Here is a 10,945-nt window from a genome sequence, read left to right as displayed (position 1 = left end):
TCACAGATATTGAAAACTTAAGCTATAAGCAACTCAGATTTTTTACTTTTGTGTTTCCTACCTCTCTGTATTTTCCTGCCTGTCTTTGTCTGTAGCAGCAGTAGGAGGGGCTTTCCCAGGATGCCATTCAGACTAGAACATTCACTGCTTATGAAGCAGGTGCATGCAGTGGGTATTAAACCTCCTGATGTTATGCAAATGGAAATTTGACTTCATAATCATAATTGTTCATCTTAACACTGTTGGTGTGTCTGAATGGTTCCCCTAGGAAATATAATGCCTACTTTCTGAATGACTATAGTGAATTTGTTATTAAAACTCTTCATCTTACATGTCGTACGTTATGAAATAGCATAAAAGGATTATTTCAAACAAGATGGAATCTACAGGAGCATCGTTGTTTTTATTGAAACGGCGGAAATCTAGATTTTAGATGACAATCAGTCATCTTTTGAGAGCRGATGAGCATACAGAACCTGTGGTGAAATTACGAAATGTCCCTTTTCAAGAAAGTAGAAATATAATTGCATGTCCACATGCTAATAAACTGCATGTTAACACAGCAGGAGGCGGTCACTTTTGTATGAATTTGGGACAAATTGTAATTTTGACCTATAAATGATGTAAGAAAAGGAAATCAAGAGACGCCATGACTAAAAATATGGTAAAAAATGTTAATATTCGTCCTGCAGCTCTTTGTGCAAAACGTCTAGCCAAATGTCTTTACAAAGAGGTGATGGTACGAGAAGGAGCACAACTTAGCAGCAATTTCTAGGCCACAGATTTGACCACTCAAAGTTTTGGACTTTGTTGCAAATGTTAAATTATTAATGTTATTTCATCACAATAAGAGAACCAGAGACAGGCGTGTAAAATGTGTCCTGTGGGCAACATATAGATTTAAGTCCAAAATGTGTCTGTCAAAATGTTTACTAATTGCCTGAAAACCAAACTCGTTGGGGCAGAGATTAAACTTTAAACGGAACAACCTTCAATATACAGTAAGATATATCATGGTTAATGTGCCCCACATTTTTCTGATCTTTACTTTTAAAAAATGTGAGGTTACACATAGAGGTTGCTCACAGCAGTACTTTCATGATTATCAGCGTATTATTTATTTAGAATTCAGATCTCCAATGACAGATGCTAGCATACGTCTGCATTCTGCTTTCTCCAKTTTCTTCAGTTTGTAATCATTTAAATCGATAGTAAYGTAAAATATAGTTGTGTAACAGAGAAAAATGCCTCATTGTCTCTTTTCTTCCTTCAAGGATGCTTGACGAGATACRCTGCACAAAACGTCTCCAATTTTTTTTACCATATATATTCCCTCTTTTGATCACGTAATGAGTCTCTGTATAGTTATTTGTTTTCACAGACTGCCACCTTGTCACGTACCTTTACCACCTATTGTTCCATGAAATGAAGCCCATTTACAAATTATTCTCCTTCTGATTTGATAAATGTAACTAGCAAATGGGTGAGACCCCTGAATGCCTTGTTTGAATAATTGAGCAGTACTCAATCAAACAGCATTAGGCAGCGGTGGCAGGCACAGCATCTGAAATAATTACCACCAGACAGCAGACTACACATTACTGCTGCCTCTGCGGGGGTTCCTCGTTTGAGAAAAACAGATTAGAACACCAGCACCTCCACCCCATGTCTCGCATGCCATCGTACGCACCACCCACAGAACACCACATGGGCCTCTTAGCGAGATCAGGCAGGGAAAAGGGAACACCCACTACAGCATGGAAGGCGGTAGGATGGCGACCATTCATACATACTGTCAGGACTGAATAAATCACTGCCAGACTGCCAGCAGCGCTGATGTATTTGACCACGCTTTCACAGCCTTTTAAATTGACAGCAGCCTATTAAGAAGAAATTGCATGCAACAAGTAATTCACTTCCAATTTACACGGACATGATTCGGCACACTCCATCATAAAGCAACCAAATTATTATTGGAAACAAAATAAACCCCCAAATGTTTTAGTGATTTCACATTGTTCTGAAAGTTGGTAATGTCTACGCACTGCCATGAATATAATTTGGTCTGAGAATTTCGGAAATATTTTAATCTAAATACACATTTGCAAAAACAAGCTAGTATTTCAGAAGGCATATACACACTGAACYCGTTTACATTTTGTCACATAACAACCACCCACCATTATGTATTTTAATAAGATGTCATGTGGTAGACTAACACGTATGAAAGGAAAATTACACAGTTTGGGAAGGATTTGCAATAGTCCATTTTTTTACAAYGTAAACACTGGAGTATGTACAATACCTGAAAATCTATCCAAACGTGAACATCCACCTAATGACGGGACAGCTGTAGTCATAGCAACAGCCAAGAGGCCATGTTGACTGTAGAGGAGCAGTGGAGGTCCAGAGCACAGCTGGGAGAGTCTGCTGAGGGAAACCACGACTCTTGTCCCACATCCAACTGAGATCATGTAGAAATATCTGTTAAAATGCATTCAAAGAAAATGGACAATAATTCTATAGATATCCCCCCCAAAAAAAAAAAACTAACTTAGTTGTAGTGTTAGAATTTACTCATAGCTGCTGAATAGAAATGCACACCACACTTTTCAGATTTGTACTTGTCAAAAATGTGGAAAAAAACTTCTTTATTTTCCTTCAAAACCACAAATCTACACCAAATTGTATCAGTCTGTGACACATACTTCAAATAAATCCGTAAATAAGTTTCTCTCTGTTCTCTCTCTACGCTCATCAGAAATGTTCAAAAGACATTTTTTTTGTTTGTTTTTTTAGTTTTCACTTACTTCTCTGTCAGTGTCTTTACACTTCATGTACCCAATTATCTAGTTTTCAAGTTTTCCCCCTGTTTACGTCTGAGTTTTGAAGCCTCCCGGGACACGATTTAGAAAAGCATTGTCAACACGGGGACAAGCAACGCTGTTGTGTGCCTGGACGGATGCAACGTTGCCTGCAATGGAATGGGTCACTAAGCGTACACTACAACATGACAGCCAACCAGGCATACGTCTGTGCCAAAGTAGTGTTGCAACTGAGACTCATTTACTGCGGGATGTGATTGACAGCTGGGCCAAAGGGCCACTGGCTGCTTCCTGATTTCCTTTTCACTCGAGGTGTCCTCGGGGACTTGGAATTCATGCTACAGTATATCTACAGAACAGCTTATGGCATTAATGAGGATAAAAGGCAGACTGAGCACCATGCAAGTTTATGCTGCTCGGAGTTTTACAAACTATCACTTACAGTGAGATATAATTAATCTCTCCCACTTTTCATTAATTCCTCATACGTTAAAGCAGAAATGACAGTCTGCAGCTAATTTTTTTTTTTTTTTTAATGCAGAAGCCCATAGCTCTTTGATGAGAAAAGGTAAGACGCATCGGTATTTTATTTTTGTGGCTGTGATTGATGTCACACACTGTTCTTTATTATTTAAAACAGGCCTACAGCAAGGCTTTGCGCAAAAACATGTCACAAGCTATTAATGCAAAGGAGTTACAAATCATTGCAGGATCCAACGTACAATCTCTATTTTTAAACCTAATCCCAAYGAAGGCGTACAGTGTAGTCTTTCCTGCAGCTACTTAAAGCGGCGGCAGCTTTTAAACAGATATTTGTTTAACAGTTCTGACAGCATTATGGAGCTTTGAAGATTTTTTCCTTTTAACTTCACCTTAACTACCTCATACATCTGGTCAGGATGCGTTCTCTTGGCTTGTGCGGTAATTGTTTGAAACGTACTGTTGGAATAATGAAAATAAGACACAGATATTCTTAGATAAATGAAAATGTTGACTTGGAAATGATAAAAGTGTTCAAAATGGAATTCTAATGAACTAAAAAGTGTGTAGATGTGAGATAAAAATGGAATAGTGTTATATTTTACCCACGCTTGGCTTTGAGAGCTATTTTTTTAATATATAAAATAGTCGTCGCCCTCCTTCCAGCTGGTGTGGATTCCTTGCAGGGAGTAATGAAGGAGTTTCCATATTAATATATATTTTTTTGTTTTGTTTTTTTCAAAACAGATACTATGACTGTGCTGGAACACGTCTCTGAAATTTGTTGCTATCACTGAGATGTTTTGAAATGTGTGTGCCCTTGCTCCTAAATGAGGCCTTTCTGCAATTTCACAGGTCTTTATGAAGGACTGTTTGATCCAGTTGATACCCTTAGTCACTTGTACTTTCTTTTCAAATTTGTACGCGGCATATTGCAAATGCATTTTCAGGAGTCCAAGGTCTGATGCCATGTCTGCTGCAAAAGAACAGGCTCTGCTTTTTMTTTCCAAGGTTTCATCAGAAAAACAGACTCAACCAAATTAGCAATTTTATYGGAACAACTGATTTCTTTCAATCTCATCACTGAAACATTTCTTTGCAGTACTTTTATTATGGACATCCTTCAGTTTGAGGCCCAGAGTGAACCTTYTTATACCCCTGAGTTGATGCTGGCATATAAGGCTTTAAAAYATCACTGGCTCGTAGCTCGGCTCATAAATATTTTCACTGACCACAAGCTGCTTATATTTACCAAAGCAGAGATTACATGCAAGGTTTTTTTTTAACTYATACTTATCACATGAGCATCAAGCATTATTCTTAACCAGAACATTTTTTTTTTCTTTTTTTGCTAAGCTTCTGAGGTAGCCACATATAGAAAATGTGTATTTTACATCTGCTCTGTTTGCAATGTTGGAGGTTGTTTCAAATTTATTTCTTTGTATATAATTTTGTTTATTCTTTTATTACAGTACATTCAATAAACTCAAACTAAAGGAAACTAGTTTATAGTTAGAAGGTAATAAACTGGGGATTTTTCTCCCAAAAAAATGGAGAGGCCACCTTKTGTGGCTGTATGAAATATGAAGATTTTTTTTTTTTTATGGTGAATTCTTTACAGATTTTTTTTWAACATATACATTACTGTATGCACTTGCACTTTGCAATCTACCGCCAGGGCTTGGCCTCTATTTTAGAAAACTGTGAAATACTTGCTAAAGAAAAGATCATTTATTCTAAGAGTGACCTTTTGATTCCCAAAACCAGCTGGAGGAAGTCAAATATTTAAAGAAATCATACATCATTACTTTTATAATATGATTCTGTGTTACATCTGCTTTCGATTCTAGTGTTGCGAGATGACTTCCGTCAGAACCCGCAGGACGTGGTGGTGGCGGTTGGGGAAACTGCGAGTTTTGAGTGTCAGCCTCCGCGCGGGCATCCTGAGCCGACCGTATTCTGGCGAAGAGACAAAACTCAACTGGATCTCAAGGATGACAGGATCATGGTAGGTTCACTTTCCAAAGAAGGACATGGCGGTAACAACAAAGAAGAATAAAATGTGAAGCTATGTTGCTAACCTCGAAAAAAAAAAAAAATCATAGAAACATGTCAATCATCTTGTTTGCTGTTTAATGAAAAACTGCATGTTAACCTTACATTTACGTTAATAATAGCTTTGAACTGGTTAGTTAATTTTGCCTTCTTCAGGTCCGAGGAGGAAAGCTGACCATTTCAAATACTAAGAAGAGCGATTCAGGGATATATGTGTGTGTGGCCTCTAACATGGTTGGAGAAAGGGAAAGTGAAAAAGCACAACTTTCAGTATACGGTAGGAAATCTCTTCTACACTCTGTGCATAATTTAAAAACCGGCAAAGTGCAGAAATACTCACTCACTCTCGATGCACCGACAACATTTAACCCCTTTGCCTAATTAACACCTACGCTGTATACGATCCTCATTTAGAAAGACCAGCATTTATGCAGCGCCCTGTGAACCAGGTGGTTCTGGTTGATGAGAGTGTGGAGTTCAGATGTCAGGTCCATGGTGACCCGCCGCCTGCTCTGCGCTGGAAAAAAGAGGATGTGGATGTTYCTCGTGGCAGGTGAGGGCCGGGAGTGAATGTGTGCAGTCCATAATAAGCACGTCTGTCAGTGAGCACTGCAGCAGTGAAAATGAGAACATTTAAGCACKTCTAAGTGTTAGGACAATTAAAGAATGATRCTTAAAATTCAGGATTCGAAAACGCATGTCAAACATTTTAATTAGCAGCACATTTTCTGCTCAAATAACACACAAAAGTTTGAGAAATGGGTGTGTGTGTGTGTGTGTGTGTGTGTGTGTGTATGCGTGTGTGTGTGTGTCTGGGATGTGATGTGTGGATGCTGGTATAATTCAAACCACATGAGGCCTCTACAGTACAACATGATGCAATCCAGTGTAAGAACACACACAACTGATATCAGAATTTACTGCAGAATGTATCACCAAACACTCTTACAGATGGATTGGATATTAATAATTTCAAGTCATTGTTGGACTTTGTGGGGGTTAATCCATCACAGTGGGCAACATTAAATACACTGATCAACCAAAATATTATGACCACCCTCCTAATATCGAGTGGTTTTCTATTTCTTGTTAGAAACATTTCTTATTATTTSACGCTGCAGTTAGATGTTATCTGCCTGGCTCAGGAAATCAGTRGAAAATTCATTAAAGAAATAGCGATGTATAATTGAATATCTTAACTGAAATGGAAATATGTGCCGTGTCTATGACCATCAACGTCTATTGCAATTATTATTTTCACTTTGTTGACCAAATTGAGACATGTTTTTAAACCTTTTGAAAACGTATGCCAGTTGCTGCCAGGGTGCTCTGTTACGCTGTTAGCTTATCTATATTTTGCTAACATATTTGGCCAATAAAAAGGGTTCATCATGGTGGAACCTGTCACAGCAACTAACAACGTACAACAAGCTGCAGAACTGAAACAAAAGACCAGGTTATATCCTCCTATTGTTCAGGGATGTAGTAAAGACTTTTGGRTRTAAAAKCAAGGMAGTAGTGGCCAATGGAGCAGCACATAGAATAAACTGTGATGCTTTGTTATCTCCGGCTATTCTGTCAGACCATTATTAAAATCCAGTAATATACAAGCATTTAATATAAACTGGACGCCATGCTTCACCTTCACACAGAAAAGTTTTTTTTTTTCCCCGGCTGCTGTTTAACTAATTCTCCTTCTCCTGACTCCTTTGAAGAACTTTGCACCACTAGACAATCTTATTCTGTTTTTCACTGTCGCACCTGTTTTAATTTTCCTGTTGACCTTTAACATGTTGCTCATATTCTCCTGCAAACCGCTGGGGCGCCACCGCAACAGAGTGGTGAATGTTTTTCATTTGAGCAGTTATTAGTAATAATGTCGTGGCTGATATGTTTCAGACGACTATTACTCGGCTCTCTGTCTGGCAGCCTCCCTACCATCCTGGGTTGTGCCCTCTGACTGTAAACTATGTCCTACTTCCAGAACCAGCTTCCCTCACTTTCCTCCTTTCACTTCTTTCATTCTTTTCCAAAACCTACCAGCCTCCTGGGACATGTGTATCTGGGTCAGGGATGCGCTGTGAATGGAGTCCTCACCAGACTCTGGACGGACCTCCATAACCACCCCCACCAAACCCATCCCCCACATCAATATTCTGCCCACACCCTTTTGGAACATCTTTTCTCGAATGTGACTTTTTCTCACCCTCTGTAGCATTTCTCTGCCTGACTTGTCTTCCATCTTTGAATCAGTATGGCTGGCTAGACAATTTCACAAGATCTTTCATGCCAAAGGGGACCCAGGAGAGGGAGACCTAACTCCTTGCTCCCCTACTCATTTCGTCTCTTGGCCCTTCGAGACGCTTATCTGAACTCGGCTGGCTGAGATGGTTCTCTCACTCTTAACTGCGCTGCTGCCGTCTCACGTTTGCTTCGCTGATGGATACACTCAAATACATGGAACATCTCTATGAATTAGTTATGTTTTACTGCTTGGCCCAATCATCACATTCAGTTTCTCAGACTGTGCCACTCCCTTACTGTCAGACTGTTTGTCTGTGCCTCCCTTTCTCTCTCTCTCTCTCTCTCTCTCTCTCTCTCTCTCTCTCTCTCTCTCTGTCGCAAAGACACACACTCTCATGAACTATACAACAACCCACACTACAGTGTGGGCTGTGCGTCTTTATGAATATTGAAATAGTGGAACAATCAGCGTTCTAGCTGAAAGCCCCTTTCATTTTTCTGTGCCTTCATCTCTGAGTTTAATTGCTCTTCTTTTCATCCCATCCCTAGCAATTGCCTGAGGAAGTCTGTTGTTATTCTATCAAAAAATGACACTTCCTTTTTAGAGTTTCCGTGCAAAACGTCTCACACACACAAGTTTACACACCACAATGTTTGTTTTCCTTCACAGAAATAACTTTTGAATTTGTATTTACATGATTTAGAGTCTTTACTTGGGTTACACTTGTAATGTTTAACGTCTCACACCTCTTCTCCAGGTATGACATCAGATATGACAGAGAGGACTCCCTGCTGAGGATAAAAAAGGCATCTGTCAGCGATCAAGGGACGTTTACGTGCGTAGCAGAGAACCGTGTGGGTAAAGCCGAGGCCTCGGCCTACTTGACCATCAGAGGTGGGTAGCTGCTGGTGCTCTCTTTATATATATTTTTCTTTTTACCAAAGTTACTTTTAGCAAAAAAAAAATGTAGGCCATTTCTTTGGGGAGGTGACAATATGCCTCTCAAAACTTGCAAATCGTTATATTTCTTTTTTGATTCATAATTTGTTTCTGACACCACACATACAGCTAAGGCTTTCAAGAAAGTTACAGATGACAATTCTTTTTTTTGTTATCTGGATAACTTGCCTGGCTAACAATAGGAGGTTTACTCTCATGTTTTGATATGATTTGTTGATAGTTTGGCTATTAACTTGATACTCCATTGTAATTTGGGAACTTAGTTTTGTCAGGTATTCCCAATGTCCTTCATTTATTAAAAAAAGCCTTTAATGCCAGTGACGCCATGTATCTGCTTGAGACAGTCATATTATGTAGTGACAGTAATTACACATTGTTTGGGTCCCTGTGTCGAGATACATGAAGGTTCTAAAAGTTAATCATTTCAAAACAACTTGAATTATTCAACAAACTATTTCTTAAGGGTGACTATCTGAGAAAATGGTACATAATAATAAAGTAACTAATTAACTTTATAATATGGGTTGAATGATCCATTTGTTATTGTGTTGTTATATGAAAAGTATAACGGCAAAAAGTAAAATATTTGGTGTTTTATTGACTTAAACATAAGACACATATATATTAACATATATATTACATTTAGAAAGTGTTTACATAAGTATGTGTTTAAAAAAAATAAATACGTTATGATTTTAAAACATCATATACCTTTAATTTCACTATTATTAATGCTAATAACATTATTGAAATTTTTATTTTAACAGCAGAAAGCATATTTTTGGTGTGAATTCAGGGATTCACTCAAACCATTGCTTTTTTTCCTACCATGGCAGTCTCGTATCAGCTCATACTAAATATAATTATTGAAAATCTCTGTTCAGTTGGTTTGATATTTTTTATTGGTCTTTAAATCTCCTTTTGTTCTAGGTCTGTATCACATGCTGCATATCTGTTTGGTTATCAAACAGATCTTTCAACTGCATACATGTATTTATTTATTTATTTTAATAAATTTTGGATTGTGGTTTTCGGTATTGCTACGAGGGTTAGACTCCATGCCATCCCCTGCTTTGGTGACAGAGTTACCCTTCTTGTCCCTGAGCTTCATGGATGGAAACCCAGCTCCATTTCATTCATTTCTGATTTTCATTTCTTTCTTTTCCTGTCCCTCTGTTCTGCTCCTCTGCTTTCCTTCTCTCTGTGTTGCGTGTCAATGTCACCCACACCATTGTTGTGTCACCAGCTCGCCCCGTTGGTAAGTAAGAGGTGATCCCATTGTGCATGAGCTTATTTTATTTCTTTTTTTTTCGTTGTTGTTTTTATTTTTCAATCACAGACATGTTCAGTATGCATGAGCTCTTGTTGCATTCCACAAGCACAGTCATCAAGTATTTTTTTAAGACATGCATATCTGCTCTGTATCAACCTCTGACTTCCACTGGAAAACTTAATATGTATATTCTGAATTCTTCCAATATGTGGGTTCAGGTGTGGTTGACGTGCCGTAGTTGAAACACTACAATAGAGACAACGTTTGAAAATTTATGACATTTCAGTGGCTTGTTTGACTAGTAGAAATAAGAATTAGTTCAATGAAAAGAAAACACCCAGTGCATGAAATTCTTTAGCTTGCAGCTCTTCATCTAGTAGAGATACACATACTCATGATATAGCCTAACAGTAATGAGAAGTCTACTAGAATACATTGCCTTTTTATGTTTTGTTTTTTTTGTTCATTTTCAAACTCAGAGGCACCTCAGTTTGTGGTGAGACCTCGGGACCAGATTGTGGCTCAGGGACGGACGGCTACCTTTCCCTGTGTGACCAGAGGCAAACCTCAGCCTACAGTCTTCTGGCAAAGAGAAGGCAGCAAGGTGAGCAATTTGAAGAGGTTGGCGCTTGAGTTGCAAAAATAAAGCTTTCATACTTAGACTTGTCAAGTTTAAAAGCTGGACTTAGACTTGTCTTCTAAGGGCTGAAGACTTAACGTAGGTTTATGGAGGGACAACAGGGTAACTACTTTTTTTCTGAGTTTTACAAAAACATTCTAAACATTTGAGTAGAAAATATTAACTTTAGACCTTCTTTGATAATATTTGACTCATTCTTTGATAGTATTTGACTCTTATTTTGACTCGTATTATCTGTGATTCTATTCTTTAATAATATTTGAGTCATCACATATTTAGGCTTAAAATGTAATGTAACAATACAATGCAGAAAATGGCCCGATTTTGAAATTGTGGCATAGAGCCAGTGTTTTTGTGGCATCTRGACTAATTTAGATTAGTTATATCTCAATATCAAGAATTCTTTGATTTATCAAAAAAGGAATGGCGTCGCAAATATTAAATGAAGATTCCTTAAAACACAATTT

The 10,945-nt window shown here is 38.1% G+C and overlaps 1 protein-coding gene across 3 annotated transcripts in view; it reads left to right on the top strand.

The window, feature by feature from the left end:
- Nucleotides 1-10,945, top strand: part of LOC103475879 (roundabout homolog 2-like) — a 90,430-nt gene that overhangs the window by 45,225 nt on the left and 34,260 nt on the right. For 2 of the 3 annotated variants that reach the window (XM_017308646.1, XM_008427818.2), the window contains exons 3-8: nucleotides 5,156-5,313; nucleotides 5,517-5,637; nucleotides 5,775-5,913; nucleotides 8,363-8,499; nucleotides 9,812-9,823; nucleotides 10,318-10,442. In XM_017308646.1, coding sequence (XP_017164135.1) covers nucleotides 5,156-5,313; nucleotides 5,517-5,637; nucleotides 5,775-5,913; nucleotides 8,363-8,499; nucleotides 9,812-9,823; nucleotides 10,318-10,442 — 692 coding nt within the window. The remainder of the gene's footprint in view (nucleotides 1-5,155; nucleotides 5,314-5,516; nucleotides 5,638-5,774; nucleotides 5,914-8,362; nucleotides 8,500-9,811; nucleotides 9,824-10,317; nucleotides 10,443-10,945) is intronic. The other variant, XM_008427819.2, reaches the window with a different exon arrangement.

The sequence above is a fragment of the Poecilia reticulata genome, linkage group LG14, assembly GCF_000633615.1.
Source record: "Poecilia reticulata strain Guanapo linkage group LG14, Guppy_female_1.0+MT, whole genome shotgun sequence".
NCBI classification, from domain to species: domain Eukaryota; kingdom Metazoa; phylum Chordata; class Actinopteri; order Cyprinodontiformes; family Poeciliidae; genus Poecilia; species Poecilia reticulata.
The sequence above is the reverse complement of the archived record's forward strand: the minus strand, read 5'-3'. Positions and strand labels throughout refer to the sequence as shown.